The sequence below is a fragment of the Labrus mixtus genome, chromosome 1, assembly GCF_963584025.1.
Source record: "Labrus mixtus chromosome 1, fLabMix1.1, whole genome shotgun sequence".
Taxonomy (NCBI): Eukaryota; Metazoa; Chordata; class Actinopteri; order Labriformes; family Labridae; genus Labrus; species Labrus mixtus.
Window position 1 is genome coordinate 15,814,562 of NC_083612.1, and position 19,990 is coordinate 15,834,551.

Below are 19,990 nucleotides of genomic sequence, written 5' to 3' on the forward strand. Positions count from 1 at the left end.
AACCCTCTGTAGTCCTAGTTCATAGACCTCTCACTGTGCATGGATAAATGTTATAATCAGACATTACTTCCACAGGTGACCAGTGATATATGCCATGTAATGTGACTGTGATACAAATAGAGAAAATAGAAAAAAGATGTATGTAGAAGTAGAAAGATACATAGTCAAGCATATTTACTCACAGAGGTGAGGGCCAGAACAAGTCTAGACAATGAATGACTGATGTTAATGAGTTATTTGTATTTAAAGCATTCTTTAGCCATGTTTTTTGTGTTAGTAATAAAAAAGTAGGATTGTATAATTTTAAAAACACATCTGACTTGATCCCCCTGATGAATACATCCAGATTAGTCTAGCAAGCCAGTGATCAAATTATTCTCTGTTACATCAAATGTTATATGTCAACATGTCAATCACAGTTTTATCTTTTGCCACCCTTCCCAATCTTTCCGTTTCCCTCCATCCTTTTTCTCACTTAAAGGGGTTACAGTGGAGCCTGTTGAAGGAAGAGGATGTTATTCCTCGTATTTTGGCCATGGAAGGTCGAAGGGGTCGTCCCGCTAACGCCGATCGTCAGTCAGCAGGCGAGGGTGGCAAAGGTAACCGACGGAGGAAGGGACGGCCCCCTAATGTAGGCGATCCGCTGGTACCAGAGGGCCCCAGTCCCAGTGAGGTCAAACTTCTGCGCAAACTAGAGGCTCAAGGTGAGCAGAGGAAATGAGCCCTGAAATATGTTTGTCAGAAGTGTTTGTGCCATTAATCAAGCAGCCATTATGCAGGCAGAAGAGGCCATGGGAAGGAGTTACTTTTTTTTTTTTTTTTTATAATGCTTGTTTGTTAGATCCACCTCCCTCGTGCAAAGTAATACTGATACTTTTCTATTTGAATCAGCATTGTTATAACATCATTTTAGAATTCTGTTTGGCTTATGTGTGCCTTTCTTAAAAATATAACAAATGCTGTTTTACCATAAAGCAGTACCACCTAGTATTCAGTTCTACCCTTTGAAAAATATTGCAAAAAGGTATTTGTTTGTATTTCAAAATCTTTATAAACAAACTGCATACATTAAATTTTTTCCTTTATGGATTTTTTTTTTTTTTTTAAGTATCCGTCTTTGATTTTGTTCTGACTCTTTCAAAAAGAAAAATATTTTTTTCTCAGTCAGATTTGCCAAGACAGGCCATAGAAGCATTGAGGTTCTCCTGAAATTCCTCGCTTACAAAACCTCTCTTCCTGCAGAGATAGCCCGACAGGCCGCCCAGATGAAACTGATGAGAAAGCTGGAAAAGCAGGCACTGGCGCGTGCAGCCAAAGAAGCACGGAAACAGCAAGGTAAACTAAATTTTTCCTATGTTTGTGTGTTGTTAACAAGAGCACTGGGCTGTAAAGATGTTAGTGGTGTTCTTTGCTGTTGGTCTGATGGTCACTTCAAACCAGCATGAAAGTATAAAAACCAGCAGGGCCAGAAGCCTCTTTGGACACTAATGCTTCTTCTACATTCTTTGTTTGAATGAAGGCTCATATTTATTTTCATCACTTAGCTTTAATCTTCTTTCTGCTCTTATCTTTATTGCTACCAGACTACTGCCTCCAAACATTTAGTTTATACACTTCTTATTCCTATACACAATTTCAAAGCTACAAATCCCAATCAAGATCTCTGTTTGCTTTGTTTCACTGTGTTCTGGTTCTACTAAGCACATATGTTTTTAAAGGTGATTAAACATTACAGGTCATTAAAGATGTGGAATGAAGTCGTATGGCTAATAAGTTAGATTATTTCTATACAGTTACTCTTGATCTCTTTTATCAAGGCCATCGGGTAAGAATTAGTGATATAAGTGGCTTTATTTGAAATTTGTATAGTAAATATTTATGTGAGAGTTTTAAATACTAAATGATGTAATGTTTTTTTTTGGCAAATAGTTATTACGCATGTAGAGCACAAAATCACAGACAAGATAAGACGTGCCACCTTGTCCACAGGGGGCGCCAAAATCACCAGAAAACAAAAGTTCCTCGTAGTAGCTTTAAAAGACTGTATTTGTGTGTTTTATTTTCGTTTTGTGTGACAGACAAAGGTGAGGTGATCTACAATTAAGATTAAGATTAAGATTTACTTTATTGATTCCCGCAAGGGGAAATTTCTGTTTTTACACTCTGTTAACCATGCAACACACACATAGGCTGAAATATACACACATGCACAAACAGGATCCTATGGACATGCACTAATGGAGAGATGTCATGAGAGATGTCAGAGTGACGGAGCTGCCCACAGCGGGCGCTCCTGTCTTGGCAATGTCTTGCGATCTTGTGTTTAATACACTTGATCTCAGTTTAACCTCCTTAATCAATAACGCCTTTAAGAACTTTAAATTCCTGCCCAACTTCGTAGGTCATTTTCATAGAAATTAATCTAAAACTGACTATTCTTTTTCAGCTATCATGGCAGCAGAGGAAAGGAGGAAACAGAAAGAGCATATCAAGATTCTCAAGCAGCAGGTGGGTCTGCCTTACACATGTGCCCACAAATCTTTCCCTCTCCTTATCTACTTATCTACCTAAGTGTTCTTACAGAAAAAGCCACTGCAAGAAATGCTGAATAGTTATTTTGTGATGCTTTAAAACTTCCTTTTTCAATTACCATCATTACGGCTAGTACTCTACTTATTGCTGTGTCTTTTGCCCAAGTGGAATAGAGTGCTCAGAAAGTGAGATTATTTAGGAGATGTTTTCCAGTGTCTCAAATATTAAGAGATGGCGTTTTTTTTTTACAGGAAAAGATCAAGCGTATTCAGCAAATTCGGATGGAGAAAGAATTCAGGGCGCAGCAAATTTTGGAGGTACAGAATCTGATCCAACAGCACCTCTGATTAAGCAGAACATTCCTGGATAGTTTTTGCCCCTCAGTCTATAGTGTTTTAATCTTCCTAAAGCTCATTACTGAACAGCAGCATGCATTGGAGGGAGTTGCGTCTTCTTAGGCATAATTCCACATGGAACTAATGCTAAATTGGTCTTGGTTGACGGCTGTTGAATATTAAAATGGCTGTTGCTGCCTCTTCAGACCTTATTTAAATTGGACAGAAAAGTCTTTTTTTTCCATCAGACAACAGTAACAGTTTAGCATAAGTGGGTCGAGAAAAAAAAAAAAAGGTACTGTTTTCCGCACACACAAACACATGTGCAAAGATGCATGAACACACACACGCAGGCACACACACACACACGCAGGCACACACAATTATGCTGCAGGAGCTTCAAAGTGTTTTAGCAGGACTAAATCAATTTTGAGTTGACACGGTTGACAAGCCACTCTTAACGGGAGGCTTCAACATATTCACAATTAGGTGTTAAAGAGATACATTATTCATTGGCTGTGTTTTACAAATTTCACTGGCATTCAGAAGCATAAAATCTTTGCTCAAACCAGAAAACTGCAAACAATCAGTTAAAGAGCAGCAAAGCCCTCATCCAAGACTGATTGATGTGTGTCTATCTCGGTGATTCTTGACCTTCATCTTTATTCATAGGCCAAACGCAAAAAGAAGCAAGAAGCGGCCAATATCAAAATATTGGAGGCAGAAAAACGGATAAAGGTAGGTTTACATGTTTTTAATAAAACCCTTAAAGCTGATGTAAAATTACTGTAAGTGTAACCTTACTATGTCTCAGGGATTTTTTTTTTGATCACATTCACATGAATTAGATTATTTCATGTGCACCATGATGTAGGGCTTTTCCCACTTATAAAGTAGCTGGCAATAAAATTAGAGCAGGCCTTTGAAAGGAGCTGAAATTCCATCATTCTGCAATGGCTTTTTATGATATCAGCACAATGGAAGCATATATTGATTTTTCCCCCCCATCTTCTTTTTCTTTCCTTTGAGGAGAAAGAGTTGAGGAGACAGCAGGCGGAGATTCTCAAACACCAGGTAAGGATTCACTACGACTTGCTTAATAAGACCATTTACCTCAAACTTCACTTTGAATAGCAATTTGAAAGTGTGTGTGTGTGAGTGTATGTGTGCATCTATATGCCTTTAAATACAGGAATGTGTGAGTGTGAGTAAATGAGGTTAATTACCAAACATCTATTTATTGACAGTCTTAAGTGTATTTCTTAATTATACACCATGATTTTTGGTATTGGATATTACTTCTGTTTCATAATGTTTTGCCAACTCTCTCTGCCAGGAGTTGGAGAGGCATAGACTAGATATGGTATGGGTATGTTTATTTTTGTACATCTAACACCTGCATCGTGTAACTGGTTGTGTTATGGTTGTCATAGCAATGCATTAAGTGTAGCACTGGCTGCTGTCATACTACATTCTTCTGCATGGCTTTCCAGCAAAACCAACAAAAGAGAGAAAAAAAAAGAGTCAGTATGCTGCCTCCATCTGCTCGTCCTGAGGGACAACTGACCCTGTCACGGTGGCCAGGCAGCTTCTGTCCCCCCTCCCCCGTCCCCCCCCCCCCCCCCCCCTCTTCTACTCAGAATGCATTGCAAAGACCGCTAGCCAATCCACACTCACTGTCTGAAAGTGCACTCGAGGAGTTTCCATCCATCACATACATTGTCTAACTGTTGTATTGGAGTAGCTTGTGTTACCCATGAGTGCTTGACGATCTTTTTCGGCCCAGACATTGAGCTTGTGTCTGTTCGTCCGTGCATCTGTTCTGCAGTCCACAGAGTGCTGGACTTTAACCTGCCCCATCCCAGCCTCTCTGTCATTCACTGTTCCTGTACTCTGCACAAAGAATGAAAACAGCTACTAAGAATCTTTTTGTCTCTATGGTGGAGATATTTCCAGATACATACACTTTGATGAGGGTTAAACGCAGCCTTTGCTTCAAAATAAACCTACAAAAAGACTACGAAACAATACAACAAATTCCACCATGGGGAAAAATACGGTTCTGCGTAGCATTTTATTTTGGCCTGGCTGCCTTGCTTGAAGCCCTTCTCACTCATACACAGTCGCAGCTGAATCTACAGGTTCTGCCTATCTGTTTCAAACTCACAGTGAGCCAATTGTTGCCTCAACCCCTTGTACCTTTCCTAAAAGAGGGGCAAAATGAGATAACATGAAACAATCCTGGCACTTACTATTATAACATACAGCTGTATGAGTTTTGATTTACTGCAGTTTTTTGTATCACAATATCCCTCAACATAATCAATGAATTAAAAATCTAGAAAAAGCTGATTGCCACAGGTTTTATGTCCCTTTTGAGCTGGTTCCCTTTGAAGTTCCCCATTTGCAGATAAATCAAACCAATAAGAACATGGGGAAATTGCAGCAGAGTGCTTGGCATGTAGCCTGTTTTGTTTATCACACTGACAGAACAATCCTCACAAACAGACCATGTTTTGTTGGAAATATCCTTGGCAGGCCCAAATAGTGGCAATTGTGTGTTTCTGTTGGATCACAGAGGCACTGACAGGCTGATACAGTGGAACAGGAAACCTAAAGAGATCAAATGAAATGATAGTCAGTCAGCAGTGATTCCTGTGCCCTTTTGCAGTAGACTGTGTATCATGCACCAAAGAACAACATAGATGTCTCATCCTCAGCAGTCACATACTGTGCTAATACCTAAGCTGCCAAAGCCACTGAAGTGAAACTGCTCTGTTTGTAGCTATCCTTAACCATCCATTTGTATTTGTTGTCCCCTCACTAAATATTATGTGAGAGACATGTCAAATACACATTAGAATTGACTCATGCAATAGTCAAATTTATTATTTTTAACGTATGACAATGTGGCATATCAGACGACTTTTGGCAACCAGCATTTTGTTGCTTTTGTTGTGTCAGCTTTAGTTTAGAGGCGCCGTCACCGATTCCAGCTGCTTCTCTTTTTTGAGCCTGTCATCACATCTACTTTATATCGCATCTATGTGTTGCTTTTTGGTTGTCATCGTACTACTGTACTCTTCACTTATGCTTCCACCATACATGTGAAAGTGTATACATGTGAAGCATCCTTGTGTGTTTGTTCAAGTATGGTGCCTCTTGAATTTAATGCATCACAATTCTACATTAATAAATACTAAATTTAGTCGACCTTGAGTGCTGTGTGTGCGTCATGTGCTTGTTAATGTGCTTCTGTTTTTTTTTGCCACTCTAGGAGAGGGAGAGGAGGAGACAACATGTAATGCTGATGAAGGCTGTTGAGGCTCGCAAGAAGGCAGAGGTAGACTATATGCACACAAATACATCCGGAGTACACACACAGTCCACTTCATGAAAAGTCATTATTTCTTGGATAGAACCCTGCTTTTCTCCTTTTTGTGCACTCTTTCCCTCCATTCATTTTTTTTTTCTACACACTTACCAAGTCAAAAGATTCTGGCCCTCAAGCACTTTTCCTTTGAATGCACAGCAGCATTAGGCTGAATTCTAATACCGCTCAGCAAACCCAAGGAAACCCTCTCCACTGTTTTCACACAAACATATAGAAATGCCCACATACACTTTGCTTCCCTAATGCTCCCTTGAATTTTGGAACTCTCCAGGAGCGTGAGCGCTTGAGGCAGGAGAAAAGGGATGAGAAGCGCCTGAACAAAGAGCGTAAACTGGAGCAACGGAGGCTGGAGCTGGAGATAGCGAGGGAGCTGAAGAAGCCAAATGAAGACATGTGTCTGTCTGATCATAAGGTAGTTAAGATAGTAGCTCATCTGGTCAGTGCTGTGAATGTAGATTAGCATTTTTTTTTTTTATATTTGAATGTTGCTTTATGTGTGAATTCAGGGCAGCATTGTGGCACTAGCACAAAAAACAGTAATCTCCAAATAAAAATGACTAAAATTACATAGTTTGATATTTTCTCAAGGGTCAGTGCTCATTATGCGAGCTTATGGTGGAGAGGCCATTTAAAAGTGGAACAGTGTGCCCCCAAGTGGCTTAATGTGTGTAATGCATGATGTAGAAAATGAGCTTTTATTACTATGAATTGCAAAACAACATCTTACTAACAGGCAACAGATGTGAAATATAATGAGAGCTTTACGGTCCCTTTAATCATAATTTTCTGTATCCTAATTTGAACTTAACATGATTCTCTTACAGTAACTCATGCTAAATCAACAACAACAGCAAATAGAACTAACTTTTCTCTTTTTACAGCCTCTTCCAGAGTTCTCTCGGATTCCTGGTCTCATCCTCCCCGGCCGGGCCGTGTCAGACTGCCTGATGCTGATGCAGTTCATGCGAGGCTTTGGGAAGGTTTTGGGGCTCGATTTGAATGCAGATGTGCCCACCCTGGGCATGCTACAGGAGGGCTTGCTCAATGTGGGGGACAGTATGGGTCAGGTCCAAGACCTTCTGGTCAAACTGCTTTCTCTGGCAGTTTGTGATCCTGGTTTGCCTCCTGGACAAAAGGTGAGCTTTTCCAAAGTTCATTAATAATACAATGTACTTATAATACGTTTAATCAGTGGAACAGAATGAATACTTTTTTATACTTTTACTTTAGTTTGCATGTTTCTTTACTTTTATTTAAGCTGATTCTGAATACAAATCATATCTCCACATCATTTATTTTTCATTTTGGTTTTATTGATTTTATTGTTACTGAGTGTTACCTTGTCTTTGAATAAATGCACATGCATTTTACATTGCTCCCAACTAAAACAAACGGGGGTGAACAAATAGCAAGACCTCAAATTACTTTTTTCTGAAGAAAATGTTCACCAACTTCATCCTTCTCTCTCCCAATCAGACAAAAACAATGCTTGGGGACCACCTGACAAACGTTGGCATCAACAGGGATAACGTGTCTGAGGTGCTACAGATGTATATGGGAGCCCATTGTGCCAACACAGAGCTAGCCCCTCTAGCCCTCAGTCTGAAGACCAAGGCTTTCCAGGCCCATAAACCTTCCCAGAAGGCCTCCATCCTGGGTTTCCTAGCTAACGAGCTGGCCTGCAGCAGAACTGTCATCAGGTGAGAGAAGCAGCAACTTCATATAGACTGTGGCATTTCATATGGAGATTATGGAGTGGTCTACGTCCTCTACCTCTGAAATCACAAAATCCAAAACACAAAATGATTATTAACACTCTATTCTCCAACCACACAGTGAGAAAATATATTCATTAACTGTGTGAATAATTTTATATTTTCTTGATGCAGTAAAATTACTTAATATAGCTACAGTATGGAGCAGTAATTTGCAGTACAGTCTTTTTTAATTGTAATAATAATGATATAGTATTCATTTGTGCTTTGGGATACCAGTTAATTCAACTTTTAACTTTTGCTGTATATAGTTTTCTAGCCAGTATTAGCTTTTAATTTAACTAAGTGTATGCCATCACTGTCCAAAAACACCAAATCATAGATGGACATGAGCAAAATCATAGCTTACAGGATTGTGTTTCCTCCTGCAGTGAGATCGACAAGAGCCTGGATCAGATGGCAAACATGAGGAAGGACAAGATCATCATGGAAGGAAAATTGAAGAAGTAAGTTTGATTTAACTGTTATATAAACACGTCTTTGATTCTCTGTTCACACCATCATCCTTAACCTATGTGTGCGGGTGTGTGTGTGTGTGTGTGTGTGTGTGTGTGTGTGTGTGTGTGTGTGTGTGCGTGTGCGTGTGTGTATTTATGCAGGCTGAGGACCATTCATGCTAAACGCACCGGGAGGAGGGAGGCCAGTATGGGTGTGGAAGAGAACCAGTCTGTTAGCACTCCATCCTCTGCCACCAAACGCAAGAGAAAAGCGGGCGGAGACAGTGACGATGATGAGGACGAAGACGACGACAGCGATGACCAGGCTGAGGAAGAGGATGAGGAGGAGGAGGAAGAAATAAAGAAGGTCAAAAAAGTGGAGACATATGATGAGGTAAAAAGGGATATTTTTTTATCGATGAACCCTTGATCAAAGCAAACAGTTCCCTCACATACATTGACTTTTTATCTCTTTTGTTTTGTCAAAAGGATGAAGTTGACCAAGCCACTAGTCTCGAGGAGCTGGAGAAGCAGATTGAGAAGTTAGCCAAGGTGTGTTCTTCTGTAAAAAGTACAAGTTCTGTAACAACGTTTTTATGTGTTTAAATTAGTTTATAAGGCTTTATGAATGGATGTTTGGTTTACACTAATGATGTGTGATTAAAACAGGACAGACACAGATATTAAAAGTATTCAGGGAAGCGTCTTTTAAGAGATATACAGTCTGTAGAAACATGAAGCATTGCTGCTTGTTTTGTTGTACAGGACTTGCTTGTATCTTCTCATAATGATATTTTTATTTAAATTTAATGTCATACAGTATTAAACAAACTTCCCACACTCTAGATAAAAGACTAGTTGTAATGCTGAAAAACTTTAAATGCTTTCTTATACAGTGTTTATTAAAAACAATCATATGTTTGGCACATTTTATGGGCATGTGCACTGATAAGGGGCTATTAGCTAATGAATGCATTCATTAACTTAATAAATTACCTCATTAGCATAGCATGTAATGCTTAATTTATCATGGTGATTACAAAAGGACTTTACGTTGTATGAGTGTCATTTGTTTTTCATAGATAAAAAATAATGCATAGAATCATAGAGTATGTTTTGCATCATTTCAGCAACATCATCAGACCAGAAAAAAGCTGTTTGAGATTTCACATTCTCTACGCTCCATGATGTATGGTCAAGACCGCTACCGCCGCCGGTACTGGGTGCTTCCCCACTGTGGAGGGGTCTTCATCGAAGCCATGGAGAGTGGAGAAGGTAGATACGGTGCACCACAGAATGTATATGTATTTATATTTAAAAGTGCTTCAACTTGCTCGTCTGATAGAATTTAACATTTTATTTTCATTAAAAAAATGTTTGCCATGGTTTGTATGGTAATAGAATTGTTTTGGCAGCAAAAGGAAGGAAATATTACCGTTGTTCTTGAAAGTGTTAAATGTGCTGACGATGTTCGTCTTTATCTTAATTATTTTAGGAATGATTTGAGATTACATCTCAGAACTATAAAAGTCTATTACAACCTTACTTATCAAAGTACACAGCTGGAATATCAACCACACAATTGAGTTTCAACTACATTAACCGTCTAATATCCCTGCAGCTCCAGAGGAGCTGGAGGAGGAGCGACAGAGGAGGAGGAGAGCAGCAGAGGAGGTCAAGGTCAAAGAGGAACCTCAGGAGATCGAGTTGCAGAAGGACAAATCCAGCAACCTAGATGGGCAGAGCACTCAAATACAAAGCTTGGAGCAACAGGAGGAAGAAAAGGAACATGATGGGAAGAAAAACTCCCCGACTCTATTCTACCAGCAACCAGGCTGTGTTTCTAAACTGTGCACATTCCAGGATGCCAACAAAGACATTGGCAAAGAAACTGTGAAGGCAGAAGACAAGGAGAGTCCCCATGTGACACTTAACGGCAGCCCCGTGGGCACTCCTGTTGCCACCACCACCACCACCACAACACCATCCTCCCCCACTCACAATACCTCTCAGCCTGCAGTAGCAACAACCCCCTCCTTGGCAACCACTAATGACTCTACAAACGTCCCTCACCCGACCTCAACTTCACTATCAGTCCCATGCCTGTCAGCCCCTCCTGAAAGCCCAGGGAACACTCCTCCAACCTCGTCCCCTGCTCCATCTCCACACATTTCATTTCAAGCAAATGACCAGCTGCTACGAGTGCTGACTGAGAGGAGTGGTCACTGGTTCAGCCTGCTCCCTCGAAACCCCTGTGACCTCGCCTCCATCAGCACGACTCCTCCAGGGGCAGCCCGCGTGTCTCCCCAAGCGTCCTCCACCCCAGCCAATCCCAAATCCCCACCTCCCTCCCCTGCTCTGCCACTCACCCCATCTGCTGCCTCTGCCTCAGCCAGCCCGCACCACCCGGTTGGCCTTCTCAACTACCCTTTATCAGCCCTACAGGTGAGGCAGGGTCCAAATACAGATGGGTTTTTTTTTTCTGTACAATTATTTTTCTTACCCTCATCACACTTTTGTTTTTCCCCTTTTCTCCCTAGGTGAAGTCAGGTGGCTCATTATTGGGAGTTTCTTTTGGTAGCTGGCCCAGTGGCATGTTAAGTCCTAGCTTGCCACTGTGCAGCAGCCCCATGCCAGGTCACTCTTTGGAGGGCAACACGGCAGCAAGTGTCTCCAGTAAAAGTGAATCACCTTTACCTCTTATTGACAAAACTCCATCCATGCCCTCTCCTGCCCTGGAGATGCCCAAATCCCTGGACCACCTAACACCTAGACCTATTCCAGATGGTGAGTGACAAAAAGAGGGAGAGAGAAATAAGGAAAGAGGCCATAAACAACATCCGTTATTTATTTGAAAATAATTCACCTGCCTGAAAATATTTATTTTGCCTGAATAATCTTACATAATTGGATTAGGCAATGTTCTGCTCTGCTGTTCGCAGTTTCACTTGGGTATAAATTAGCTAAATGAAATGTAATTTTACAATGATGTATGTTCAATGTCTCCTAGCTTACATGCGTGTTTGTGTTCATTGACTCAGAGATGCTGACAGGGTGGTGGAGGGTTTCCGACGTTGGGGAGCTGAGGGCTTTAGTGATCGCTCTCCACAGCCGAGGCATCAGAGAGAAGGGCCTCCAGAGGCAGATTCAGAAATACATGGAGATCATTCCCCAGGTCTGCACCAAACACAGAGACGGTAAGTGTCTAAACACTTCAGAGGGAATAACCCCTCTACATAGCTTCATTCAAGATTCAGGAACTAGACTTGGAGCACGTAGTAAGTAGATTATTTATAAAGAAACTGTTAACGATTGTTGGATTTTATTCAAACTTGTCCTCATGATGACCTGAACTAACTGCAAACACTTTTTTTATGATTATCTTTCAAATATATTTGTCCATGTTTTTCACCCTCCTAATTCAATGTATTACAGGGCATTCATTTCTGACGGATATTTGTTTTGTTGTCTTATCTAGCGGCCATGATTGAGCTGTGTGAGCTGGAGGAGAGTCAGGTCAGTGTGGAGTCAGTTCGGGGATGGTGTGTTGAGGAGCAGGCGATGGAGATGGACATTGCTGTGCTGCAGCAGGTCGAGGAACTGGAGAGAAAAGTCACTGCAGCCAGCCTACAAGTCAAGGTAATACACTTAAACAAGAATGCACCAATTCCCAACTACACACTTTGTAAGGAAGTGAAAGTATTGCATACTAGATATTTACTGCATTGATTGTCCTCATTATGCCAGTATCTGGGCCAACAACAACATAAAGTTGTTTTTTCAACGTTTTTATGTCCTTGAAATTTGAAAAGATAATGACTTGTCCCACATTCCAGATTTTATTGGACACCACTGTTTTTTTGTTTTGTTTTTATGGTCTTAAATTCAGAGCCATTGACTACTTTATATTCCAAAAAATATATTTTTATTTTTATTTTATTCCAACACGTCCCTCCCTAACTTCCTCCTTAAAAAGGAGTGCAAATATGAAGAGACAAATACTTGTTCGCTAGCCGCTTTATCTGAACTTTCAGCATGTCGAGTGGTTTGATGCCATGATACTGAACAGCTGATTTTCTCTAGCAGGGCTGGACATTTCCGGACCCTCAGTCCGAGCGGGAGGACCTGGTTTACTTCGAGCACAAGCCCCCCACCAAATCAACGCCGGCCTCAGCGAACACGGGGGACAAAGACTCCAAGGAGCATCCTGAGGAGCGGGGGGAGAAGGGCGGGGTGATGCGTCACCCGGACAACCCGTTGGACATAGCAGTGACACGTCTGACCGATTTGGAGCGCAACATCGAGAGAAGGTACCTGAGGAGTCCCTTAGGTACCACCATTCAGATCAGGCTGGATAATGTGGGTACGGTCACTGTCCCTGCCCCCGCCCCATCCACTAGTGCTGACAGGGAAGGGTAGGTCATTTCTCCAACCAAAGCTCCCCCTCTCCCACTAAGAGCATTTCCTCTCTCTTCTGTGTGCTTTTGTTTCCCATACTACTCAACAAGTGAGGTGGGATCCACTTTGCTGTGTTCACAGCAGCAGACTTTGTGGTGGCTTGTTGCATTCTTGTTTGTTTCTTTGGTCTTGTGCAGTTTTTGGGTGGGGTGGGTTGTGAGTCCACTCAGCTTTATTTCCTGTTTAGGCAGCGTTTACTTTATGTTTATATTTTCTGCAGTCATCTGCATGGTGTTTTGCATCTGTAACCTTGGTTTTGGGCATACTCATGGCTCCCTCTATACGGCATACACTTACACAGGTTTACTCCTTCACTCCTTCTGCATGATCACCCCCTCAACATAACAAAATCAGTGTGTACCTCTCCCCAGCGCCCTACACCCCCAAACTCCTCATGCCTCTTTCTGCACAGCTGGGGCTCTCTATGGTCTGCTGTCTTGTTGGCGGCTGGTTCAACTGATACAGTTTACTGCTTTGTGTATTTTTAAATGGGCCCATTTATACATGCATACGTGTGTATTTTTGTCTCTCATCTTTCTTTATCATCTTCTCACAGTGGTGAGGAGGAGGTGGCCCATGGTATGAAGGTGTGGAGAAAGGCTCTGAGTGAAGTGCGCAGTGCTGCCCAGTTGGCCATGTGCATCCAGCAACTGCAGAAGTCAATCGCCTGGGAGAGGTCCATCATGAAAGTGGTGAGCAGCAGATAAAATAACACCACAGCTGGTTTCCATACCACAAACTAAAAACATTTATTCAGAAAGCAAGTGCATGTTTTAAATAGTTGATGTTTTTTCAGTATTGTCAGATGTGCAGGAAGGGGGATAACGAGGACCTCCTCCTGCTCTGTGACGGCTGTGACAAAGGCTGCCACACTTACTGCCACAAACCCAAGATCACTTGTATCCCAGAGGGAGACTGGTACTGCCCGGCCTGTATATCCAAGGTATGGTAGGCATTTTAAATGCAGGGCCATATGTCTGCAGTGAATCACTCTTAGAGGGGAATATTTTGCAGTAGTACAAATTAATTATATTTTTTTAATTTGTGCGCTCAAAAATATTTAAAAAAGTATTTGGGGGCTTTTCAGACCTTTTTCAGCCCGACTTTCTCTTAAGGTGAAGAAAGGTTGATAGAGAGAAAATGTTGTAGAACAAAGGTTTCCCAGCCTTCAAAGTGGGGACACACTATCACAGTATTTGTTACATGCCTTAAATAACAGGCCACAAGATAATCTGATGCTCATTATATTCTCAACAACTGCAAGGATTATACATTTCCCAATAAGTTTTTATCACATTGCCTCTTAACATTTAATGTCTGCAGCATAAATTTTGATTTTCCACCATCAAGCTGCAATAAAGCTTATTTCTTTATTTACAGTCATACAAAGAACAATCTGAAGAAGCTATGAAAAAAATATGTATTTTAAGCTTTTCCAAAAGCCTCATGTAGACTTGGCCAGAGGAGAAACTATGTATCATTGGTCAATAAATGACAAATATTAGAATGATTAATATTTTGTTTACGTTGTGCAGGCAAGTGGTCCGTCTCCCAAAAACAAAAAACCTCAAAGCAAACAAGTAGCATCCAGTGGAGGAGGAGGGGGAGGAGGTAAGAAAGGTGGAGAGGCAAAGAAGAATGGAAAGCAGGCAGGAAACGGGGAAGTGTCAGAGGACGACCCGGCCAGCGCCAGCAGCACGCCCAAGAAAGGAGCAAAAGACACCAGCAGGAAGAGGAAAACAGAGGAGAGCTCACCTGCTCAGCCACCAGCCAATCAGGAGAGCCCTGTGTGTGTGAAGCGAGCCAAGACAGCGAGAGACAACAACAGGGACCTGGGATTATGCAGGTATGTGTCTCTGCTTGCTCATACTTGTTTGACTTTGAATTCTTCATTTAAAATGACATTCTTGTAGACAGATGTACAGTAGCTGAGATCTGCTGTAGGACATCTTCACTTTACCAATAAACAAGATTCAAATCTTTCCTTTTCTACATAAATCAAATGTTATTTACCACTAATTAAAAAAAGAAAATTTCAGCATAAAGTTCACTTCAAGCCTAGTTTATTTTTCTGTGGTGTTTGTTGGTCTTAGCCCTTAAAAACACTCTTAATCATATGCAGTTATATTTTAGGCTAAAAAATCGTATAGTTCTCCGGTTAGCTCTCCGATTTTTCCTGTTTCGCTGCGCCCATGGCGATGAGTGAGTCAATGAAGATGTGTTTTTATACCTTTGTAACCGTTTACACTGAACCTTAGCAGAAAGATGAAAGAGACACTCTGCCACATCAACCATAAGTGAGTTGAAGAGCAAGCCTTTTGTGCCTAGACCAACTAACCTCCTTTGTGAATCAACAAAAGCTGGGTGATGGAAAACCAATCACTAACTGTGCACCACTTGAAATGTTTTCTGGGAACAACACGGCTGACCCCCAGTTTGAACAGTAAATAATTCAAGGGCTTTTATCAGTGGCCCTTTGGCTGAATCCCCATAGTGTGACATTAATAATAATACAAGTAATTATTGACGTAGGATATTCAGGATTTCAATAAGGCAAGCTTATAAGCAAATAGGCATCTATTTACACGTAAAACATTGTGCGTCCCTGAAGAATATATATCACATTTTTCCTTTCTTTCACTGTTTTTGGTCTCTACCAACTGCAAAGGGAAATATCTGACTGGTAGGGTATCACATATTTGTACAATCGTCGGCAGCTGAAAGTAGATGTTTGCTGCGGCTATAAAGTCAGGGTTATACAACTTAAACAATGAGCCGAAATGCACAACCGAGCAGGGGAGAAACTAGAGTTGGTTGAAAAAATGTGTCTTGTTTTTTAATACAATATTCACGATCATTTGTTGATGCAACAATATAAATGATAACTGTTTGAATAAGGTGGAAAATGAAACATTTCACAGAGGAAAAAACAGCTTCTCAATGTGACACCTAAGGCTTCATCCCTAACTACTCCAATTCTTGCTCTAACTGTGTGTGTGTTTTACAGGGTACTCCTTGCTGAGCTGGAGCGGCATCAAGATGCATGGCCTTTTCTCACACCCGTCAACCTGAAATCAGTCCCTGGGTACAAGAAGGTCATCAAGAAACCGATGGACTTCTCCACCATACGTGAGAAGCTTGTGAGCAGCCAGTGAGTCCCCGTCAATTCTTTTTATTCTCTTTCATTTTCTACTGAAATCCTGCAGGACCCTCTGCACAGAATTTAAAGTCAGAAAAGTGTTTTTCAGTAAGAAAGTTTTAGTCACACAACAGTATGTGATGTATTAGCTGTATGCAAGTTGCACTTTCTCATCTCAAGACTTTTTCTTTTATCTTACAGGTATCAGAACTTGGAGACTTTCATCATTGATGTCAACCTGGTCTTTGATAACTGTGAAAAATTCAATGAAGACAATTCAGACATTGGTCGAGCTGGCCATAACATGAGGAAGTTCTTTGAGAAGCGCTGGACTGAGCTTCTGAAACAAACAAACTAAAGTCTGTTCAGATTCTCCACCACAAAACCCATTCAACGTTTCCTATCGGAGCACCAGGTTTTATCTTTGTTTTTATTTTCTGATGGACAATTTGGCTTTGAGAGACGGAAGAAGACAAATCCTAACTAAGGAATCCGCAATGTGATTCAGAGAGATGTCACCTTGAAACAAAAACAACTCGTTACAGGAGGTGCGCTGGATTTTATTACAACAGGGATAAAAGCCCCAAAGAGTCCCAGAGAAATGGGGTGTCGTAGTGCAATACCATTCCCTGTCTCAGAACACTGCACTGAATTAATCCTCAACTATCACTGATGTGTCTGCTCTAGAATACTTTCCACTACTTGTAAAAAGTCTTTTGTTATTTAATCGTATTATAGTGAATGTATTTAATTTTGTAATAATTATTTATGAATCAAGGTCCACTTCATTTTCTATGAAAAGGAAGAATCAGCTGAACTGCTTTGAATTTAAAAAAAAAAAAAAAGGAATGTGTCTTTGTGTTATAATTTTTCTCCCAAATATCAAACAAAGCCAAGAAAAAAAAACTGTTTACACTGTTCAGTGCTTTGGGGCATCAGAGGACTGTATTCATTTGTTCAAACTGTAAAACTGCATTCATTTACAGGAACAGCAGAGGAGCAGTCAGACAATTGTGATTCATGTGTATATACTGTTTATTAATGTCAATATTATGTCTTGTTTGGAACAATGTGTAAAAATTGTTTAAGAATATTAAGATATTGTTTATGCCTTAGAATGATTGTAGCATTCTATTTTAGTGAACGTGATGAAAACATTATCATAAATATTGTTTGTACAGTATATACATATCCTCTGCAAACACTGTGGTATCCTTAATCTTGGTAGTGCCTACCCTTCCAACAGGGGCATGTAGGGGATGTTATTGTTTTAGTTTTCATTCTTATGACAACGTTGTTTTTTTTTAAATATGATTTCAATCCAACAAGGCCTCCAAAGTTGGACAGTGACACAGAAATCATTCCTCACCATAGAAGAAGAAGAAGAAGAAGAAGAAGAAAAAAAAGGAACAACAAGCATTCGGTTATGCTTCCATGTTGCATTTCCTCGTAATCTGCCACAATACAGAGGACCTAAGGCCATTTGTAACCACTGTGTTGAACCTTGCTGTGTGTTGTGGCCTGATGGAGGCAGCTAGATTTTTTTGTACCCAAGTCAAGAGTACTTGAAGTTACTTTATTTAAGATATTGTGGAATAAAAGTATCATTCTTTTGTAGGAGCTTTATTTTTCACTAGTGTGTGGCACGGACCTATTAAAAGGATGTTTTTCAACGTAGACGCCTTAAAGTTGTTTTATTTCCATTTGATCCCACAGAGAAACTTTCAAAAATGTCTTGACCTGTGAATGAAGCTTTTTTTATTCATCCCAATTTAAAGTCTTTAAAATAGAAGCCCATACGTTTTCCTTCAGGGTCATTTTGATCGTAATAAAAACAGTGTTCTTTGTTTCAATACTGATTTTAGTAACAAGAATCTTAAGGGCATCCCTAAATAAGATTAGAAGCATTTTGTTTTCTCTCTGGTACATTTTGTATTAGCCTAGCGGTTACTGTAGGTCTCGCCCCATATATGGACGCTATAGTCCTCCAAGCGGGCGGCCTGGGTTCGAGTCCATCCTGTGGCTTCTTTTACGCATGTCCTTCCCACACTCTCATCCTGATTTCCCGCTCTATCTAGTGTCATGTCAAAAAAAGGAATAAAAAGCCCAAAAATAAATCTTCAAAGTAAAGAAAAACTGTTTCAAGATCCTTGAAATGTGCATAGCTGTGTTGATGTTAATACTTTTTTTTATCCAAGAATGGTTAGATTGGCTGATTTTTCTTTATGAGGCAACTACTGAAAACAAAACTTCCCATATAAGAAATAATTGAAAGTTAAGAATCAAGTTTTAACAAATCTCAAATTTCTGATGACAAAAAAAAACCTTGTAAGTGCAAGAAGTACAGCAGAAGGGAATAAGCTTGATCCGTATGCTTATGGCGGCCATTTAATTAAGGATGTTTTTCCAAGTTGCACAAGATGAAAACCACAAAAAAGATTTCGTAAGAGTAAGAAAATGCATAAAGTCAGCTGGGGAAGAAGACGTTTTTATAGCCTTCATTTGAGGTGAGTATAAAGTGCAAAGTATAAAGCAGAACTAAGAAAGTGAAGTGCATGTGCTTCTTTTACCATGTGACGAAACCACATTTGTTTGTGTAGTTAAAATACATGATACCATGCTTCACATGGAGAATAGTTGTATAAATAGGAGAACAAAATCTACATCTGTTCATCCATATCAGATTTTTAAACAACAGGGTACCCGTAATCCTGCAAAGAAACACTCATGCACGATTATAAGTGATTACATCAGGTTTCATTAGAAATCTGATGACATCATTTTCATCTGTTGACTCTGGTGGATTCAGAATAGCTGACTTCATCCACTTTAAAGTCTGTGAAATCAGGTGTTTCTTCTAAAGAACTGAAGAGCAATTCATGTCTTCTGGGAAGATGACGTCATTCACATTACGTCAGGGTCAGCTGTTCGATGCGGATGTAAACAACGTTAAGCTGAACGGACAGCGCGACGGAGGAAGACAGGTACTGTACATTGCGGTGGTTGAATGTAAATAATAATGATTGATTTGTGATTTTGACACTGTTCGTCTGCTTGTCTGGGTTGTTTTGTGGTAGTTTCCCTCAGCAGGAGAATAATATCTGATATTATTAGAAGAAGTAGAAAGGTGCTCCTCGACTCTTCAGCATCGCTAGCTTCAACCTTAACAACAGTATGTACAGAGTATTTATCCCAGAGGTTTACTGTTGTTTTTCAGCTGGTTTGTCTTTTTTGTTTTCTGAAGTGACAAGCCAACAGCTGTTTTCTTATTGTTAGATTATAATACTGGATAGACAGTTGTTTTTATACCTTCCACTATTGAACTAGAAAAATCACAGTGTACATGTTGAAATGCTGTAGGATATGTATTATTGGACTCAGACTAGCAGATTAAATGTCCCTAATCCTGCTGTGACCGCTGACCAATTTGAAAATAGCCAGACAAAGGCCCTAAGTATGAATTCATATAAAACTCTGTTAGTCCTCTTTGTGAAAATAAAATGCTCTAAATGTGTTAGAAATGTAACTAACAGTATGTTTTCCCTTCTTGAGTAAACAATTACTCTGTGAGTCTGTTTGGCAAACAATACAAAAACACTCATTTTCATTTGACAGAAGTGTTATGTTCATGTTCATGTCATTCATGTTATGTTAATGTCATCTTTATATATATTTATATATATATATATCTTTATATATATATATATATAAAGATGCAAATGTTTGGCATAATTGCTTGACAAATGTTCTGTCGTTAAACAAATCAATCAGAAGAGTTATTGTTGTTGTTTTTTTTTTTGTTTCTTCAATCGGGTGTATTTTTGGAATCTCTGCAAAAGGTTGAAAACAGCTCTGGTTGAATAATGCATTATTATTTTAATACCCTCCCTCATATATATTTTAAAGTTCAGACTTCATGA

The 19,990-nt window shown here is 40.0% G+C and overlaps 1 protein-coding gene across 21 annotated transcripts in view; it reads left to right on the forward strand.

Annotated features, from left to right (window-relative positions):
* baz2ba (bromodomain adjacent to zinc finger domain, 2Ba) overlaps window positions 1-17,747 on the forward strand; it is a 70,085-nt gene extending 52,338 nt beyond the window's left edge. For 4 of the 21 annotated variants that reach the window (XM_061035201.1, XM_061035210.1, XM_061035287.1 and 1 more), the window contains 25 exons: window positions 482-704; window positions 1,243-1,335; window positions 2,447-2,508; window positions 2,784-2,849; window positions 3,540-3,605; window positions 3,897-3,941; window positions 4,204-4,236; window positions 6,145-6,210; window positions 6,533-6,673; window positions 7,143-7,397; window positions 7,738-7,961; window positions 8,408-8,482; window positions 8,636-8,867; window positions 8,963-9,025; window positions 9,604-9,748; window positions 10,095-10,918; window positions 11,014-11,260; window positions 11,515-11,670; window positions 11,952-12,112; window positions 12,557-12,888; window positions 13,488-13,623; window positions 13,728-13,874; window positions 14,467-14,777; window positions 15,939-16,082; window positions 16,272-17,747. In XM_061035201.1, coding sequence (XP_060891184.1) covers window positions 482-704; window positions 1,243-1,335; window positions 2,447-2,508; window positions 2,784-2,849; window positions 3,540-3,605; window positions 3,897-3,941; window positions 4,204-4,236; window positions 6,145-6,210; window positions 6,533-6,673; window positions 7,143-7,397; window positions 7,738-7,961; window positions 8,408-8,482; window positions 8,636-8,867; window positions 8,963-9,025; window positions 9,604-9,748; window positions 10,095-10,918; window positions 11,014-11,260; window positions 11,515-11,670; window positions 11,952-12,112; window positions 12,557-12,888; window positions 13,488-13,623; window positions 13,728-13,874; window positions 14,467-14,777; window positions 15,939-16,082; window positions 16,272-16,428 — 4,404 coding nt within the window. In that variant the 3' untranslated portion in view covers window positions 16,429-17,747. The remainder of the gene's footprint in view (window positions 1-481; window positions 705-1,242; window positions 1,336-2,446; window positions 2,509-2,783; window positions 2,850-3,539; window positions 3,606-3,896; window positions 3,942-4,203; window positions 4,237-6,144; window positions 6,211-6,532; window positions 6,674-7,142; window positions 7,398-7,737; window positions 7,962-8,407; window positions 8,483-8,635; window positions 8,868-8,962; window positions 9,026-9,603; window positions 9,749-10,094; window positions 10,919-11,013; window positions 11,261-11,514; window positions 11,671-11,951; window positions 12,113-12,556; window positions 12,889-13,487; window positions 13,624-13,727; window positions 13,875-14,466; window positions 14,778-15,938; window positions 16,083-16,271) is intronic. The other 17 variants (XM_061035219.1, XM_061035262.1, XM_061035367.1 and 14 more) reach the window with 11 other exon arrangements.
* Window positions 17,748-19,990: the final 2,243 nt, after the last annotated feature.